The sequence below is a fragment of the Telmatherina bonti genome (assembly GCF_933228915.1).
Source record: "Telmatherina bonti genome assembly, chromosome: 3".
NCBI lineage: Eukaryota > Metazoa > Chordata > Actinopteri > Atheriniformes > Telmatherinidae > Telmatherina > Telmatherina bonti.
This window is the reverse complement of record NC_136621.1, coordinates 25200641-25221378: the sequence shown is the minus strand read 5'-3', so window position 1 is coordinate 25221378 and position 20738 is coordinate 25200641. Positions and strand designations below refer to the sequence as shown.

Sequence of the window (20738 nt, the reverse complement as noted above, 5' to 3'; positions counted from 1 at the left end):
TTTTTTTGGGATTCAGGACAACTACGTCCAGTTCCCTTTATTTTGTATAAACTGATGCTAGAAGCCACAAAAGTCAATACTGCTAATCAATCATTTTACTACACAGTCATCAAAATATCACTTCACTTCTGGGTTGCGTTTATTGTGTGCATCCAGGGTTGTATTGTTTTTGTTTTGTTTTGCTTTGTTAGCTGTGCTTCTCAGAGGAAATGAAAGATTTAAAAATCCATAAAGAGAACATGTTATCAAATAGTTGTCTGTTGTTTCAGCACATACAGCTGAATGTGAATGTTGAAGAGTTCCTCACCAGTAAAAAGTTCATGTTTCTTTAATCATCAAAACACTGAAAATGTATCCTTGAATTTCTCATTAAAAATGAAAACATTTAAAAGATATAGGTTGGATCGTTATCTTGCTCCTTGAGCAAGTTGATGTAATCAAACTGGTGAAAACATTTGGAGAGGAAAAGGTTTACAAAAAAAGGGCTCTTCAAATGCCAACATTTTACTGGCATTGACAATGTAGTAGAAAATATGATGTTTGGCCCTTTCATTTCCACCCTTGGAGGTAATGATGAGCTCAGTCCCTTACGCTGAGTCTGGGTCAAATATGGACATGCTGTTCCATTCAGACTGGGCAGACACTTCCAGGTTACTCTTTGGTTCTGGGATCTCTGCATCTTATCACAGGAAAAGCATTTGGTCATTCCTTTTTATTTTACAGTACATGTAGCAGAAACATTTTTGTCATCCAGCTTGAGCATATCCCACCAATCATTGGGCAAGTGGACAGGTCACCCGTCCATCACAAGGCCCATTTTTGTCATATAAACCTTCATTGACATGCTACAAAAGTCAAAATGTTGCAAACTAAGATGGTGATTGTTTTGGAATTACAATCTTAAACCTAAAGTAAAGTGCATTTATTGGATCTGATGCCATAACATTTACACCACCATTATCAGGATTTCTTTAGAACAATCTTCAGTGTTTCTCGTCATTTAATTTACAGAAAAGCTCATCCTGACTGATAAACGAAATAGCCTAATAGAGATTTCTTTGTGATGATCCTGAAGAGACTAACCTAATCCCTCGAAAAAGAAAATTGGCTTTTTGAGTGTGCATGTAGATGTGTGAGGCCGCATGAGAGAATACAGATTCCTTCTATAGAAGTAATCAGCTTGCCCATTGTTCACTTCCAAAGGTTGATAACCAATAAGGTAATGAGGATACTACCATATTTAGCTAAATTTACTCACCACACTGCCTCTCCTTTAATTTCACCCCAGAATTAAAGCTCACGCCTACCACACACCTCTTCTGTCCATGTGCACAATTAAATGGCCGCGCATATCCTAACAATTATAAGTCTTTTATCAGAACATGATATTAGCTGTGGATCAGAACAAAAAGGGGAGCAGCCAGGGAGACCAAGACAAAAGAGGGGTAGAAAATTGTCAGATTTTTAAAGGGAATGAAAAAAAGAAGGTTGTGTAGGAAGGGTGAGAGCAGATTTTACTCAAATTACTTGTGATAAGGATGACTGTGTGAACACTAGCCTGTGTGTCTGTTTGTATATGTGTGCGTGTGGCTTTAATTGTGCACAGTTGAGAAAATAAGTGCAAATTAATTAAACTTCAGAGACGATCGATAATGCTTTTATTTCTAGACTTAATCGATAACCTGATGCCCCTGAAATGAGACAGTTATGCCACTGGCTGTGCGTTTGTGTGTGTGTGTGTAAAGCATGTGTGTACTGAGGTATACTTATCACACAGCCATTGAGAACACAGCTGTACAAAGATACTGACTCCCAGCATCTTTCATCTTGTAATTGAATAGCAAAGGCACCGAAAACACACATACACACACACACACTGCCAGTCTGCTTAGAAATAGTTTTGTTGATGCTGAAGTAATTAGATATCTTGGTTCACTTAAACCTCTAAGCACTGCAACACACACTAATGCATGTGTGGCAGGAATGATGGGCTCCCGGGCTCTGCATTAGGAGTTATTTTGAGGATATCTTGTGCAATGGTATACATTTGTAACCAGGGATAGTCCGCCAACTAAAAACAAAGAAAAACAGTGTAAATGAGTGTAACATGTTAAATGCAGATGCTCTACACAGATTTACTTCAATTAAAGTCAGTTGCTGTGTGCTGTTTATTTCTGAAACGCTTCTCTTACAAGATACTGTGCAGTCAAGCAAAGAGGATGAGAAAGATGATTTTCTCCAGGAAACAAAAATATTAGAAAACTGATTTTTCAGGGGCCCTTTGTTAGTTTTATTATAATTTCTTGCAAGTGCAGATGAGCCTGATAAAGCAAGAACAAATAGATAAAAAAGAAAACAATTAGAAACAGCACGGCAGATTAGAATAACAAGCATTTCATGGAGTTAGTCATCTTTTACTCCAAATTTTCCCATCCAAAGTACCTTACAGAGGTCAAAATATGCTTCCATTGATAACCCTGTAAAGTTCAGATATATTGATTATGGGCAGAGAAGCTGTGCTCATTTGAACTTATCATACAGTCAATGTTCATGTTTATGTTATCATCAATGCTGCTTAAAGAGCCTTAAAATGATACAAGAGTAGGGGTGTAATAAATTACCAAGATAAACTGGAACACAATTTTATGATTAAAGATTAATTGACATCAAGACATGAACCAAACAAAATCTTCCATTTACAAGTCAATAGCCTACTGTCACATAAAATTTGGTTGACTGAGGTGTTGCTATAGATCCTGCATACAACTATAATCTTAAAGATGAACATTTCAGAACATCATCCAACAGGTTTCTTTGAAATTATTGTATTGGATGTTTTTCTTCTTTTTGTCTTATTGTTTTCACACTCACTATTCTTTATTAATTCTCCTTCATATTTTCTTAATTTAGCTCCTCCAACTTTTCTGTCTCATCCGCAGAGCGTCCGCAGCCACCCAGGAAGCTGTCTGCACCTCAGGATGAGGTTGAATCTCACCGACTACAACTGTACTGGGTGACCGGTGGAACAGGCTCTTCTCCGCTGAGATACTTCACTCTGCAGCTCAGGGAGCTGCCCAGTGGGGTCTGGAAGACACATGCAGCTAACATCCCACACAATGTGACCTCTTGGACTGTTGACAGGTACATCCAAACATAGAAATACGTTGGTGCACTCACATTTATAGCTGCTTGCTTGGTAAGAAGGTTAGATTTGTGAAGCTGAATTGTATTGTTGTCATTACTTGTCCCTGAACACACACAAACAAAAATCTCATGAGTGAGTTAAATAGTGTTCATTATAATGTGAGCTGGAAATGTAAATGTACCTGGTTACGAAAGTCAAGTTAGTTTGTCTCTTAACCAGAGAGATTAACCTTGAGTAATAGCAAGAAAAGCAAAGCTACTTAGACAATTTTCATAGCTGTTAAGAGATTTTGCATTGTTTAGATCAGCCTTTAACAAACTGGAGTCATACATAAAATAAGATTTGTATTTTTATTAAGACTGTCAAAATTAAAATGTTACTGTAAAAATATATATCTGTGACATTAAGTGATTAATTTTTTTTTTAAACACACAACAAATTTATGACTCATGCCATATTAAAAATCCAAATTTAGCATTATCTTTGCGAGAGAAGCTGATCTTTGGTATATGAATCAACTAAATGTTTTCTTGTGTGCCGTGGCTCAAAAAGTTTGAGAACCACTGGATGAGATTAACCAAAATCTTAATCTTAAAACGGACTCAGTTAACCAAAACATGTACATTTAAAACTTGGAAATGTTTGTGCAACTTTGAAACTTTAACAAACTTAGTTCAGCCATAGTTGGTTTGACCAGAGTATGAAGCAAGAAAGTGTGAAGTTGAAATGTCAAGGCTATGCTTCCCTTAAATTAAGTTCAAACCAAAGAAGAAAAATAGCCAAACAAAATGGAAATTTCTGTGAAATTTATGGAAAGCCAATTGTCTGAATGCAGTGACAGAATACATTAGCCTGCTTGCTTTAAAACAAGTTCAACACTGCACTACAAAACAGAGTACATGAGCTTTACTTTCTAATCAGATATTTGGAGGAAAATGTTTGACTTTTATTCATTTGATTTATTTGAAAATTTGTTACAAGCTACTTTTTTTAGACAAAGACACATAAAGCTCAGAAATATTGTACAATGCTTTTTCAGAGAGATTAAATTTTAACAAAGCAAGGCTAAAATGCTGTTTCACCAAGTGAAACAATGACAATGGAAGTAGTCATTTTTCTTTTTTAAAATGTGTGCACTTGCAGTTGTTTCTTTCATCATTTTTGTTCTTGATAAACAAATATTGCAATGGATAATTTTTTGAGCTCAAAGATTAATCTCTGAGTTTTTAAATCAATTCGCAGAGAAAATGAAGATAAACTTATCGCAGTAATACTAAGCTGCAGTCTGACATGCTGAGCACCATCTCCAGTGAAATCACACGATCACATGTGCAACATGATGAGAAAAATCTGATGTCATAACAAAACATTCAAGTTTAATTGCAAATTTTTTAAAATAACAATGTGCTTAGCATTTTGTATTTTTTTGCATTTTAGCTTCTGTGAAGCATCTGATTCATGAACTAACCCAGGTGACTGAAGCCTGAAACCGCTGACCACCACAGACACAGACTTTATACAGTACAGACTCTGTGCTCACTGGGAGGAAAGAAGCAGAGTCCTTATAGCTCAAAGAACATGGTGATTAAAATCTGACATTGATTTCTGTAACCTTTCCCCATTTAAGTCAGTTTGTGTTATATTCAGGGACATTGGGACAATTGTGCTCAATTGATTCTAGACTGGGAAGCAGTACTTCCAGGACAAAAGGTCAGTAGACCACAAAAAAACTGATCGCTGCAGTTAAAGCAGAAAAAGATTTACAGATTATTTTGCTTTTGGAGTGTGGTTTACCGTTTGTTCTGTAATATACAGCATGTGTAAATCACAGAGACACCTTCAGAATGAATCAGTGTCCTTTTTGTTATTTTTTTAAATCATTTCTTTATCTGCTTAAATGAACTTGTCATTTTAGGACTAAGCCATTAAAACATTTGTGGATCTAGATTAGTGCCAATCCTAAGGATGAACTCAGAAGTCCTCTTATCATCAAATAATTGGGAGTAAAATAAGGGTCATCATTTGTTTATATCTAAATAAAGCCCCTCTTCAAGCATCACTGATTTTTCCATGCTTACATGACACTGGGAAAGTTATCATTAGGCCAAAAACAGGACTTTTAAACATTCTTGTAGTTAGGGAGACAATGTTCTTCTTTTTGAGAGCTGAAAATGCATCCATTTTTAAAATTACACATTTTAAAATTGTTTTTAATTCTAATCAGAATTGTGTTGCATTTCACTCCCCTCACACACTTATTATTGTCCTCCACTCTCTCCAATAGTGAAGAAAAGGAGAGGGGGGCAGCCACCCCAGACAGTACAGGGAGGGTGGAATAACTTGGTCTTTGTGTAAAACTGCAGAGAAATTGCGAGTTACTTTTCTTCCTCATAGGCTCTGATGGGCTCAGTGGCAGTGAAGGATGTGACGCCATTCAAACTTTTCCGATAAAAGGTTTCCACTCCCTCTCTTACTTTGCAGTTTTGCAGAAAGACCCTAATTAGAGGAGGTGAAGACAAGGTTTATGTTTTAGACTAATGGCTTTGGGAGGCAGCTGGTTAGGAGTTTTAGATTTAAGTGTCCGGTATCTAGTAAAGTTAGAAATCAGTTCAGACCAGATGGGTCTCTTTTTTTGTGTTTTTATATTTATAACATTATTGGTTCATATGGTGACACATACTGACCAGAAATACTTTGTCAATAATAATCTTCTCCACCACACTGAGAGTAGACTGAATGTTTTTGGTGGCTTTTTTTTTTTTTTTTTTACATATTTAGGCCTACACTTAATTTTAGGAATTTTTTTCCATCTTTGAATTAAAAAGTATTTAATTCAATAAACCGTTGACATATTTAAATTCAGATATTAATTTTCAAATACTGTTGCATCCCTTTGGGAGAATAGCGGACAGAGGAAGAGGCAGAATCCAGAGCAAGCCGCAGAGATTTGGGATGCATTGAGAAAAGGTTTAGTTAATTAACATTTGAAGTACAGAAAAGATTTGTGCATAAAAAACAGAAAAGAAAAAAAGAGAAAAAACAGCAGGTAGAGAAGAGTGATCGTAATTACTGCATAAACAGAGAAATTCTCAGTCACCTAATTACATGGGAACAGCAGGAACTGCTCTGTGTCTTCCACTTAATCCGTGATTTTTTTCATCTCCTTTTTTCCTCACTGCTCTCAAGCTTTCAAGCTTGTGTGTGTGTGTGTGTGTGTGTGTGTGTGTGTGTGTGTGTGTGTGTGTATTTGTCCATTATTTCTTTACAGCATTTTTCCCTTTTCATCTGTCATCCCTCCTGTTGCCACAACCTACCTTCCTCCCTTCCTCCATTCATCAACAGCCAACACTTTCAAAAACACCAGCCATGTATTTCTTTCCTCAAGCATCATCCCTACTCAGCCTGTTGAAGAGGGGGCTTCAGTGTTATTGTGTCTTCTTTTTACTTTCTTATCCTTCTCGCTGCATCCTCTCATCCCTATGATCCTGTCATTAAGGCGGTGGGTGACAGCGGTCAGACTAGATGGCTACTCCAGCATTCCCGACAGCATAAGTAGCAGGACTGCGATGATTCTTCAGCAGTGTTCAGTGCGTTTCAGCCTGCTTCGTGACTGTGCAGGCTCCCTTACAAGCTATCACAGAACTATTTGAGATGCTGAAGTGTATTTCTTGCTATGTGTCTGATTCAACCTGCCCCAGGGAGAGTCTATATGCCATCACAGTGGAGCTACTGTTGTTTTGATGCTATTTTCAAGCTCATTCTCACCCTGAATGTTCTCATTACAGCAATGGATGGAGGAATTAGCCTGCATCTCCATTCTCTTACTTACATCTTGTGTGTATTAATTGTTGTTCTCCGCTGAGACATCTTTGGAACTAAACCGTCAGGGCCCCCAGGCTGACGCACAGACACACACATACAGAACACACTTAGCATCCTCCCACTGCTGTTGGTACCCCACCTTGTTTAAGCTTGATCTCTTTGATGTTTTATTCCTTCTTTATACACAAATCTGTGGGGCATTTTCTCGTCCCTTATTGGGCTCTGCTCATCTTTATACAGAAAGTCATGCCTCCCTTGTTGTTGCCTGTGGAATTTTCTACTGGTCTTCAGTAGTCCCCAGGGTACTCTGTAAACAAAATAAAGAGAAAGACCTTGCAAGTAAATGTATGCACTGAAGTTGACTGACTTCTGGTATTTATTGAATAGCTTTTTTATTTAAAAAAATTAAAAATAAAAAAAAACTTGCTAATAATCAGACACTCCACATTGTGGGGGATGGGAAATTAGTATGCTGTAAAGATGATCTACCAGTCCCTACTGATGGGCGAGTGTACATCAGTCTGATAATAAGAGCCTCTAGAATCAAGTGTTTTTACAAATACTGATAAAAAAAATTTATTCTGTGCTTATTAAAGTGTTCACCTTGCACAAAGGAGAAATGCAGATGTTTTGGTATATTGGGAGAAAAATATTCTAGACACTGGGGACTGTAACGAAAGGTAAGGTAATTTTTATTCAAGGGTCTGTTTGGTCTTCCAAGGCCTCTGAAACAGCAAAACATGTCTGAGAGGTGGTAAGAATTGGTTTTTTGGAGAAGAGTTACTCCTGAAGTCCAGAAGGTACCCAGTGGAATTTTGAATTAAGTTTTTTAGTTAATTAGTTTGTAAAATGTTTGCATATTAAATATTGGCTTTGTGTGGCACAGAATTATTGGCCAAGAGAGCCTCGGGTTCAGTTACTGTTGCTACAATATCAGTAATCTCTGCTGTCATCTTTTCTCTTTTTTGTAGTTATTGTTGCCACATGAAGGTTATCTTGTACATTTGATCTGAACAACCATATTTTTTTTGCTCCCAGTCTAGAGGAAACATCATGGGAGCATCTCACACACTAAGAACAGACACACACACACACACACACACACACACACACGCACACACACACACACAAACAAGTTCTGCTTTAAGTAATACTGGTGGGGAAAAAAAGCCTCCACATTAAAGATTGTGCTTATACTTAGTCATCCTTAACAATACCGGCTGCCACAAGTGCAACAAGATGGAGAAACATAGTGGAAGCGAAAGTGCATGACATACATGTGCAGAAACGCTGTTTCCACCTGCCCAGGCACAGAGTTCATTTCTCATTGCCCCTGATATATTATGTATGCTCGCAGCCCAGAGTCCACACACAGGATTGACTTAATCAGTTAATGATTTTAGTAAGCATCACCCAGCCGGTTGTGTGAAGGGTCAAAGTCTCATCTCAACTGTCACTCTGCTTCAGTTTCTGAGAGTAAGAGTAGATTGAGCTGTCCGACGGGCTGCAGGCGGATTGTTTCTCACTTCATTTTGACTGTTTTTAACATTGGTATTGACAGCGGAAGAAGAAACATTCAGAAGTATTTTCCTTGTAAAACTATTGTCAATAATACTCAAAATAGAGTTTTGTTTGCTGTCTCATCAAACAACATTTCTATTTTTGAAAAATCAAGCAGTAGGATAAATTGGTGTCGGAGCCGACAAACTGAATTTTGATCAGAGGCACTCTGAACATACAATCAAAACACAATTCAATAAATTAAACACATTACATGTGTGCTATAAAATGTGTTTGATCCACATGAACAGTAGTCACTCATGCTACACATCCTTACAAGCAGTTGAGTAACTAACACAGTGTCTTTACAGCCTGCTGTGGTGTAAATGGATTGTTTTGAATGACTGAAGTATTTATAAAACAGTGTATCACGTTTAAAGTGTTGTACAAGTTTGTGGCCTCTTTTAATTTTTTTGTCTGCTTTTTCTTCTGTATTTTGTTTAGACTGAAGCCCTTCACATCATATAAGTTTCGAATGTTGGCCACCAATGACATAGGAGACAGTGTCCTGAGCAGGGAGACGGATGCTGTTACAACTCTACAGGACGGTAAGGAACAGAGACGCTGATGCAGCAGAGGATGAAAGAAGTAGACAAGGGAAGACATGGATTTCAAAACATAATAAAGTAGAACTGTGAGGGGATGAGCAGTCTGTCTGTATGTCTTTTTCTTCTCTCTTTCAATTGTTTTTTTGTTGTTTTTTTCTATTTCCAGTGCCTAATGAGCCTCCAGTGATTCTCTCAGTGAAACCAACAACTACTACCTCAGTACTGGTGCAGTGGAAGGTATTTTCTACCAACTTCAAACACACCAACAATCCCTGATAAACACAGACATGTACAACAAAACATATTGTCTGAGTCCAAGTGGATTTCTTACTTTAAGAGGAAAACCCCCTGCAGACTTTGTTGGATGGGTTTTTGTGCTCGTGTGTGTGTGTTTTTGTCTGTTAATTCAATTATCATCATTTTTTAAAGCAGGTAAGGTCAGAGGACAGTAAAGATAGAGTGGAAGGATGGAAAGAGACACAGCTAGACAGTCATATGGACAGAGAGTCCTGGGTAGGTGAGAAATGTCCAACTCTTAATGAGTATATGCCAGCAGGAGATATGTGATAGGTCAAAATAAGCCTGTAGCGATCAGTCCAGCAACAGAGAAAGTAGAGAGAAAGAGAAAAAGACAGTAAATAAATTCTGGCTACTTCACAGCTTGTCTCTCTTTCTCTTCAGTCTGTAAATGTCTTCTTTCATCCTTTTAGCCTTATGTCAAAGCAGAAAGAGCCAATGAAAACATGGTCACCAGCAATTTCATCACCCTTTACAAGAGTGCCAGACCTACTGAGGCATCACTTTGTCTTTGCAAGTTAGCGCCAGGCCAATACACCAACCTTTTAGAGTGGACTGCTAATAAAATACTGCTCTTCTAACCTCTCGCTGTCCCATCTGACATCTTACTGCACCAAGAAAATGAGCATAGTAGAGAAATCTGAGCTTAGAAGATCCTATTGGATAGATTAATTGCTAATACATGTCCTTACATGTTATGTGTTTCCAGCGTCCTAGTGAAGGCAGTACTAACGGGGTTTTGACTGGATACCGGGTGTATTATAAAGAGCTCCCTGCAAACACATCTTCATCTACTGAAGCAGAGCTCCAGACAACCAAAAACAACACCACCAGTGCCCTCATTACAAGTGAGTAGTTCTACAGTATTACTTACAGAGTCAAGCACTAAGTCCTGCCCCTCTTAGATACTGTTCTTGTGCCTGGTGAATGATGATGATGATAATGGCAGGTTCACTGCTTGCAATGACTGAATTATAATTATCTACTTGGTTAGTTTCTAAAGCTTCAATGTAGACAAAGACTTGGAGGGTATAACATGCTGGAAAAGTCTAACTTTAGATCTGCTGTAGTCTTCTTGCAGTCAAAATGATACTGTTTTGTTCCCCAACTTTCCTTGTTCCCATGTTTATTAAGCCCCGAACTAACCCTGCTTTGGATAAATGTGTCTGCTGACTCAATGTAACATGAACTGTGTGTGGACACGTGTTTTGGTTTGCACAGCCTTAGCACATGTGTAGCAAGGAAACTCTCTTTAAAGTGGTTGCATCTTGAATTTCAGTTTGTTAATAACAGCACAATTCATCTGATCTTGAGACAAAAATTTAGGATTATTACTTTTTTGATTGCATTACTACGTGTAGCTGGCTAGCAGACGACATTTATATATTATAGATTTAGAGATAAACAGTGATGTGCACTGACATGGTACTGTAACAAAGTTACTTTTTCAGTAACTAATATTGTAACGCATTTCTCTTCAGATAATGCAACTCAGGTACCCGCTACCCAGCATTTGTTCATTACTAGCTAAGTTCATCCTTTTTCCCCAGCAGCTGTGTGCTTCTTTCTGTTTACAGCCGTGATGCAGCATGACAAAGGCAGAGTTTCTAATTCCACCTGTTGGGATATTTTTTCTGTGAAGTTGCTTGTAAATAAAGTCAGTGGCAGATTTTTGGGCTTCCTCTTCCTCCCTTTGTGAAGCCATCATGATTCTCCTACTTCTGACCACAATAAAGCGATAATCCAATGATACAAAACAGGAAACGTGATCGAAGACTCCTTTTCTTTTCAGGAACGGATCCCCACAGCTCCGTTTCCTTGGTTAAGGAAAGAATATTAATGGCAGCACTTTTAAGATCGTTCTTTTAAAAAAGTCACTTTAAATGTAACTAGGTAGCTAAGTATAGTTAATTAAAAAGGTACTTTTTAGTTAATTAAAAAGGTACTTTTTAATTAACGAGTCAAAGGTAAACGATTTACTTTTTAATGAAGTAAGTTGACTAGTAACTGTAACGAGTCACTTTATTGCAGTAACTAGCACAGCACTGGAAATAAACATACATTGTTCTTAGTTTAGTTTTGAACTTGTTTTCCCAAAACTAATAATCCAGCTTTTACAAGTATATGTTGTAACTGTACATAATACAGTTAGTTACTGATCAGATGTTTTTGGAACTCTTGATAGAGGGTATATTTCTATCATTACCAAAGCACCGTTGTGGCACTGGGTAGTCAATGTGCATCATAGCAAAGATGCAGATGCTGAAGCCTTAAAGTTGATTCATCAGATAACCAAGGCTTATGGGGGAAATTCAGCTGCAGTTCTGATATCCTTGACTTTAGAAAAAAGACATTCAATACCTGTAAGATGTCAAAACATGAAATAATCTGTGATAGAGTGGATGGAAAATTATTTTAATTGTGGATACTTCCCTCCAAGGTTTATCACGGTAAATAAAATGTAAAAACAAAAAAATTTGGAAAATATATTTTCATTCCTTTCAGTGCATCAGAGCTGGGAGCTGACATGAAATGAAAAACCACGAATAAACATGGACCAAACTCTGTTTAGTGAACAGGTGTTTTATTACAAGGCCACTTTTTTTGTACTGTTACCGTTTAATAGTAAATAATGTTTGTACATTCTTTATAACTAAGTATCTGCTCATCTCGACTGGCAAATAGATTTTTCTGTGTTCAAAGTCAAACTGTCCTACAATCATCTTGAAGTATTTAAATCTTTGAAAAGTTTCTCTTTTAAACATTTGTGTTGAATTACGATATAAATGTGAGATTTGCCATTAAACCTAAAACATGTATTGATTTCCTCTCTGTTCATCTTTCTCTCTAAAGCTAAAAGCACTTTCAAGACAGTCAGCAGCGCCTCACTCACAGAGTTTGAGTTGACACGTAAGTAATATACTGCAAAACCAACGCATGAAGTGCACCTGAGTCTCCATCAGCTTATTTCCTTTCATGTTGTATAAATGTTATTAATGTCAAAATGATTTTTATTTAGAACTAAAGAAGTTCACACGCTACCAGATTGTTATGACAAGCTATAACATCATTGGTGAGAGCGCACCCTCCATTCCAGTTGAAGTTTCTGTTGGAGAGGCAGGTAGGTGAAAACCCAACAAGCCTGAAGTCCAGATTTAAATGTGAACTATAAATGTCTTGTTAAAAGCATGTACTCTCAAGATATGATTAAAGAAAGGTTTACTTTGTGCCAGTGCACCACCATCCTCAGGTCCTTCAAGCAATTTCTTGGGGGCTTAGATCCAGAGTTTCCCTAACGTGCTCAAATGTCAAGAAGAAATTGAAATCCAGCCGCTTTTTTCTGAATAATTTTGTGTTGCTTTTATTTCCATGACTGAAGCTCATGACTAGCAGATCTGTTGAAGTTGTTTTCTACAGGATGTTGTCCTGTTGACATGATCATAAAAAGAAAACACACGCCCCAGTCTGAGATCCTCAAAACTCACAACTGCACTTTATTTTTTGGCATCCATTTTTTAGTGTATTCTGACTTTCTTTCAGTCCCTTTCCCAGACAGTGTCCCCACAGAACATTGCTGCCATCGCCATGTTTTACTTTAGTGAAAATATTAATGAGGTCATGTTTGGTGCCTGGGTTCCTTCTCACATTCTGTCGAGAAGTGTCACAACAAGCTGTTATTACCTAATTGTGTATTAATGACTGCATAGTTGATTGGTAAACAGACTTTAATCTCTTAAGATGAATGTTGAATGATTACAAAGAGTTCAAGTTAATTTGTTCATGGTGTATTTGTGTGTGTGTCTCTGTGTGTGTGCATGTGTTTGGTAGCAGTAGCAGAATGCTCAAAAAATATCTCTGCATCTCTCTTGCTCTTCATGACCAGCATTATCTTAAACCAGATTGCTTTGCAATAAGCCACATTCTCTGTTGTTGAATCACAAAACCATAAAAATGCAACTCTAAAACTCTGGATTACCTTTATGTGAATATTCAAAACGCAACACACTTATTTAAATAAATTACTAACGTCATCCATGACTAGGCATTATTTGTGAAATGTGGATTGTGCTTTTCTATATGTATGAAGCAACTCTGGTTCTAGGTGCGAGTCAGAGAGCCCAGCAACTGTAGCACTTTCTAGCCAAAATACCTGAGTTTTGTTGTTAGTACAGTGATAAGCAACCTGACCCCACACAGCTTATGTATTCACTCATTTTACTATTCTTTTCATTCTTCAGCAAGTAGTCCACCTCATTGACATTTTGTCTCCATACTGGTCCATCAGCTAACATTTGTGCCATAAATAAATAGATGAATCTCAATAAATGGGTTGTCTTCCAGTTTGAATTATAGGATGAAGGTTTTTGCATTTCTGGCCACTTTAAATGTTGCAGAAATTTCCTTGCATCCATCCAGACAAGATTGTCTCACTAATCTTTAGTCAGTTCTCTGGGTCATGGTCCCTTTATCTTTTTTTATGACTGTATAAAACCCTCCAAAGTACCTGCATTTGATTTGTCATTATGGTTAATTGTGCATTGACTGGTGTATTTTATAAATACACTGAACGGATTGTAATTTAAGATGACTGCACTGACTTGAAATGCTCAGTTTTAATGCATAAAGATTTTTACATACCTGGCAAAGAAGCTGTTATGATTCAATAAATAGTAACTCGTGATGCTGATGAAAAACTCTGGAAAAACAGGGAAGATCCTGAGTTGAGATGGTTTTTGTCATTCTCTTCTTCTTCCTGCTTTGTCCTGTCTTTGCTTCTTGCCATTGCCCCTTCAGTGACACAGTCTTTTAGAGGCTGAGTCTAATGGAGTGTGTGTTAAGAGTGCATATGCACACTTATGTATGCATCTGAAACACTGCAAAAGGCCAGCTATTTTGTGGTGATGGTTCAACCTCTTTCATTTTCACTGGAGAGTCAAACCATGAATCCATTAGCCAGACAAGAGTGCAAATATAGCTGCTCTCTTTCACACACAAAGAAGCAAGCAAAACAGCAAAGCAGTTCCTGTGACTGAAAACGCGCACATTACTTTGGTGGCACCTGCACATTTTTTGTCAGTTCCACTCACAATGTCAGACTCCTTCCATCAGACTTCTGTTGCGTTTGTATTCATTGTGTGTCTGCAGATTGTGTGGGGATGTGTTTGTACAGTTTAGTAGGCCATACCTCTGTTGCATACTCAAAAGTGAAAGGTTGAGGATGAGGAAGTGTAGTAGGAAGGAGTCAGAAAAGACTGCAATGGAATGATGAAATGGGGTGATATGGCCTTTTCTCTAGCCTCAGGTGCACACTGCTGACTGTTGATGCATATGTGTGGTAAAGTGGAGTAACAAGGTACTTGCCTTAGGCCCATTCTAATTGGAAGGGTAGAGCCTGTTTTCTGTACTTCCCACTCTTTAACACGCAGCTGCACACACACGCACACACACACACACTGACACACAGTAACTGAAAAATCTCGCCTGCTGCAGCTCCATCGGTGGCGCCTCAGTCTATCAAAGTGTCGGCTGTGTCTCCCTCCAGTCTGGAAGTGACCTGGGACATGCCCCCCCTTGAGACACAGAATGGACTCATACAAGGATACAAGGTGACTCTCAGTGAAACAAGCACAAACAAACACACACACACAAACCTGAGAAAAAGCAAAAAAGACACAAGAGTGGTTCTGAGAGCGTCCATGTCATTGGAGAAGCAAAACATTTTCTGGTTCTGTTTGATACGTCTCCTCCTGTCTTTAAGGGGTTTGGCTTTGCTGGGCCTTCAAGGGTCCAGCAGACACGAGGGAAAGAATTAAGTTGGAGGAAGAATCTGAATGTCCCTAAATGGTTTCAGTATCACTTGTCTGCCTGTCTCTCCCCTCGGCTCCCCTCTACCACTCCCTCACTCTTACTACTTCAAACACAAGGTTATCTGTCCTGCTTTGGACACATTGATTTTTGCCAGAGTAGAGAGGGGAATGGCAACGAAAGAAGGGAGCGTAATATTTGCAGCGTGAAGGAATGAGAAATGCAAGTGATCCCTATAGAATCCAGATTAGAGGAGAAGATCGAGGGAATCTGTTTAAACTTCCAGAGACGGAGAGATACGGAGAGGGGAGCATGAGGGTGGGGAGGGGGGGGGGGGGGGGGGGTTAAGGAGATTAGGAGGAGACAATGAGAGCAAAGAAGGAATGTTAAATTAATTTATAGGTCCTGACTTCTCTTAACACTCGTACTGTTGGATGAATACCACAGAGAGATGGAAGAACTAAGGATGAATTTAACTTTTTCTGCAGTTAAGGTTTGCTGTCATTTCAAAGATGGAGGCATACTAAACAAAGAGGTGAAGGGTAGTGAGTAAAACCCAGCCATGAGAGAGCGATCAAACAGAATTCACAAATGTAATAATTACTATTTGTATCAATCAAGTTAAATGTAAAAAAAACTGCTGAACTATTTCCTTTTTTCCAGTTTGCACCTCCATCATCGGACTGTAAAAAAGTGGTATTTTTTATCAGTTTAAAAATAAAACAAGTCTGAAATTGATCAGATTTATTCTAAATAAACCCAACAAGAGGACGAGAATGAAAGAATCCGTCGAACATATATAATCTCAACAAAAGAAGATTATGATCAGAGTAATCTATGGTAGCTTCAGAGTTCAGAGTAATCCTGAGTCTGTCACACGATTACTGACTACTAAAAGAGATCCATTAAACAACGGCAGAGTGGATTACAAAAAGACCTGGACTCTTTTACTAAGCCATTCACCTAAAGTAGCTCAAGAGATATTGCCTATTTTCTAGAATAGAATATTTAAATGGAAATACCCCCTTGTACGCAGGAGGTAATACATTATGATCCTAAACCGATAGCATGGATGAGTTATTGTGTATCTCATTACAGTTAGTGCTCATGGAAGGACAGATATGGTATAATGCTGCCCTCAAGTGCTACTCACAAGCTTCTACTTTCAGCCTACGGATGTTGTAAATATCACAAGCATTTATTTAGAATAATAACAAAATGGAGTCCTTTGTGCAGCTGCTGTTTCGCTTCTCAAACTAAACTGAAAGTGATGCAAGAAGTGATGAAAACATATTTTTTAGCTTTGGTTGATGCCACAAATTTTCATCCAAAAATTCTAAACAAACCTGCTTCACTTTACTATCAGGATAATATTCTTATATAGTATGGAAGTAAATGATTTATCTTAATAGCTCATTATTACTTAAACTGATAGAATACAGTATCAGTCAGCTGCACTTTACTGACAGCAGACATAACAATTATAATCACACTATCTTATTTTGTCTACGTTTTGATGATCCACCACTTTTGTAGATAAACCCACACACAGAAAACTGTGACTAGATCAGTGCCTCTGTTCTGCAAACGCCACAGGAATCACCACCTGATTACAGATCAGCTCAGGTGCCATGTTGTGCATGACTAGAAGCTCAGGTGCTCGATTGTTGTTTAAGGCTGTCAGAGAAAACGTCAGCATGCTGCTGTTACCCAGGTTCATATCCAGAATATGCTGCGCTCCGATACATTTCTGTTTGTTTTCTGTGAATATTTTATTCACAGTCAAAACATTTAAGCTAAAAAGTAAGAAGCTGATGGAGCAGCTTCAGGTTATTTTACTTTAAAGCCTCCTGTCTATACAGGAGGCTTTTTTGTGTTTTTCTTTCTGATGCGCTGTAGCCTTGCCCTTAGTGACAGATATGAAATATGTATGTGTTGGGAAGGCAAAGCAGTTCCCTCTGTGGACATAAATAAAGGTACTTCTGGAAGAAAAAAAAAAGAAGAAGAAAATCTGTTTTGTAAAGTGCAGCGTTTTAAGGCAGATCCTTGGTTTAAACACTCCTACTATGAATATGCACGTGTCCGCTTCAGCTCGGAAGAGGATGAAAGTTGTTCCAATATAGCAAATACATTTTCTTGCTGCATATGCTATTAAATAGTCTGTTTGCAGTGAAATGATCACTATACCGTTTGGTTTGATAGTAAAAATATCAGCTGTGCTATGAGACTTAGTTACTATAGCTCCAGAAAGGCTTTGGTATGATTAAACTGTAACATTTACACACCAGCTTCAGGAGGCAAGACATTGATATTATAAATATAGATTTTATCATGCAGGAAGCAATATTTAGGTAACCTTTGTTCTACCTGTGTTACGAGGATCAGACAGTAATTCATTTGTTCTCATCACTGGCTAATGTCAGAAGATTTATTGGTCACATGATGATTATTGATAATTCATTCTCATGTGAGCTTGTTCAGTCTAAAAAAATTAAAAACGGGTGGAAGAAGCTGTACTGTGATCTTTTATAAATACATCTTGTGCTGTAATTACTGATGAGTAAATGCATTGAGGCTGAAATAAATACTGATAACATAAAAATGTGGTTTAGGCTTAATAACACAAATTAAAGACATAGATGATTCAGGTGTTTGTCTGGCAGGAGCTGCTTTCATAGTTTCTGCTGACATACAGAACAGTGCAGTTTAGAGCCAGCGGGGTTAGGGCGAGGAAAAGAAAGAAGAAAAGGAGCAACTTAAATGTTGTTGTTTTTTTTCATTTCAAACTAAATCCTGTAAACATAAAAAAAAGCTTATATCAGACAAGAAAATCTAAAATGAATCTTAATATCTTTGACTTGAACAAATCTTTAAAATTTAAGAACAATCATGCATATCTTACACCAACTAATAAAGACTGTCTTGTTATACTGCATGTTCTTTGTTACATCATTGTGTTTTTCTTTTGTGTGAGGTCTTTAAACATATTTGAACAGTAATCTTTCATACTTTACAGAAATACATTAAAAAAGAAAACGCAAGACAAAAACAATCTCCACATATCACTATAAAAACTCGTTGAAATGAATCCAGAATTACAGATTTAGCTTTAGATTCTTCTGCTGTATGTTCAGCTTGTGCTTCAGGTTGCTGCCATCGCCGATGGCAACTAAAACTTTCTGTCCTGACTCTTAACGAAGATATTGCACAAAGTGGAATGTGATAAATAGCAGAGTGGAGGCAGTGGAGCGATGACACAACAAGCAGCGCGATTCCATCTGGAAAAAAGGCGCCCCAATCTTTGATCTAGGTGTCGTTTGGACAGGTTCAGCAGCTCCATGGCAGTTATGCAGCTCCCTCTTCTCTCTTTAGTGTCAGCTTACTTGTTTTCTCCTGCTTTTATCAGATAGTAACCGTCAATTTTACTTTATCTATCAGCTCGATGCTGAGCTTGTATCAGCCTGTTCTAGAGCATCCAAAAACTCATAATGCTCATACGAACTGGAGAAAGTAAGTCACTGTCACACTGTTTCAGTTGAGCAAATTCATAATGATGCTCACACTACTTGGCTTCACTGAGTGTGAAAACCTATATGGATATTAACTAGTCATATTAGCAGAAGGAAATGACACCAACCTTCCACAAACAAAACTAATATCATGATGAACTTGTACAGCAGTTGTTTACCTGAGATACCTACAGAAGCTCTGCAACAGCAGAAGAAATCATAAATAATGTTGACACAAATGAGGTGAGACGTGAGAACTCTTGTGATGTAAGCTGTGCAGAGGAACAGTGTTGTTGACAGTTTTTGCTCCCTGATTTTCAGATTCACTACTGGGAGAGAGACAAGCAGAACCAGACTGAGAAGGTGAAGGTGATTTTTGTCCCAGAAACTAGTGTGCACCTCACCAACCTCAGCAGCTACACACCTTATCTGGTCACGCTGACTGCCTTCAACACAGCTGGAGATGGACCGCCGAGCGACCCCCGCGGTGCCCGGACACTGCAGTCTGGTAGGAAGTTGTGACGGTTCAGTCCCCTTTACTCAAACCAACAAAGCGTCAGATCAAAGACTGTCTGATCTTTGTACCTCAGTTTTATCTTTCATCCTACATGTGTCTGCAGCTCCCAGCCAACCCAGCTTCCTGTCCTTCTCTGAAGTGACAGGAGGTAGTGTCAACGTATCCTGGGGAGCTCCACTCACCCCCAATGGACAAGTGGAAGGTTACAGGGTCACCTATCAGCCCACTGCTCCTGTACAAGGTGTGCATCCTCAAACATGCTTGGTCACAAATGTATATGTTGGTTCTTAGATATTTCTCCTGAATTCTCTGCAGGAGTGAGTAAAGTAGTAACGGTGGATGTGAAAGGGAGCTGGCAGCGATGGTTAAAGGTTCGTGACCTGATTAAAGGAGCAACGTACACTTTCAGCGTCCAAGCCCTCACAGTCAGCTATGGACCACCTATACGGGCAAACATCACCTCTCAGCCTGTGAAAGGTACATAAGTTCACCTTTAACTGCCTTTACAATCACAGTAGACTCACACTGTTTTTACTATCAATCAATGGATTGTTTTATGTCTTGCATTTGTATCATTGTGTTGTTAAACTTATGCCAGTAATTTGATGGGACATGATATGTTATAGTTCAAATGTGTCCCTCTGATACTAAAGGGTCCCCTGGGTCGCCTATGGAAATGTCTATCACCAAGACGTCCTCTGCCCTCACCATCCACTGGTCAGAGGGAGATATTGGTGCAGCACCTGTGACTGGATATGTTATTGAGTCTCGTCCGTCAGGTGAGCTCCAGCACCCTACAAAATGATCAGCTGTAACTTTAAACGTCATGTGCACGCCTCTTACATTTTAGTATGAAACCTATAAAAAGCTGAGTTCTGTTCTGATTCATGAGCACCAGCTGTGCAAATGAAGCCGGTCACAATTTCCTAATAAAGATTACAAGAGATGTAATACAGGAAGGAAAAGTGTTTCAGCACTGCAGGAGAGCAAATATAGACCATGGTATAATGATCCTGCTGTGGATAAACCACCGATATTAATAGTCATAACAGCGATTGCTGTCGTATCTACCGGAGCCTCATCGTCATTATCAGCTTAAGTGTATCCTGACAGTTAATAATTATCTGCTTTTATATGTAAAAGGGACTAATTCTCTAATGGCTCTGTCTTCTTGCATCCATCGAATGGCTTTGTCTGCAGATGAAGGAGTGTGGGACTCCTTCATTAGACTTCTCCCTCCCACCAGTAGGTCTGTGTCAGTGCCGCTTGAGCGACTGCGGCCGGGAATCAGCTATGAGTTCAGAGTCATCGCTGTTAATCGCTATGGCTACGGACAGCCGAGTACACCCTCTGCTGCTCTGGCTGGTAAATGCTCTTACTCTCTCACACACACACACACACACACACACACAAACACAGTTGAGTCCAATCAGACAGCTCACTTTGTCTGATTGGAGTCTGACAGAAGGTCCAGCCTGTGATGTGATGTGTTGTTGGACACTGATGTGGTTAAAAGGGGTTATGCTGCCATCTAA

The 20738-nt window shown here is 38.6% G+C and overlaps 1 protein-coding gene across 1 annotated transcript in view; it reads left to right on the top strand.

Annotated features, from left to right (window-relative positions):
• Positions 1-20738, top strand: part of LOC306774736 (protein sidekick-1-like) — a gene marked incomplete at its 3' end in the record, with an annotated part of 268973 nt that overhangs the window by 243334 nt on the left and 4901 nt on the right. Inside the window, exons 31-42 of the mRNA XM_079264893.1 lie at positions 2940-3141; positions 8972-9075; positions 9242-9312; positions 10082-10220; positions 12226-12282; positions 12392-12493; positions 14863-14978; positions 19008-19194; positions 19307-19444; positions 19519-19680; positions 19857-19982; positions 20404-20568. Of these exons, the coding sequence (XP_079121019.1) occupies positions 2940-3141; positions 8972-9075; positions 9242-9312; positions 10082-10220; positions 12226-12282; positions 12392-12493; positions 14863-14978; positions 19008-19194; positions 19307-19444; positions 19519-19680; positions 19857-19982; positions 20404-20568 (1569 nt within the window). The remainder of the gene's footprint in view (positions 1-2939; positions 3142-8971; positions 9076-9241; positions 9313-10081; positions 10221-12225; positions 12283-12391; positions 12494-14862; positions 14979-19007; positions 19195-19306; positions 19445-19518; positions 19681-19856; positions 19983-20403; positions 20569-20738) is intronic.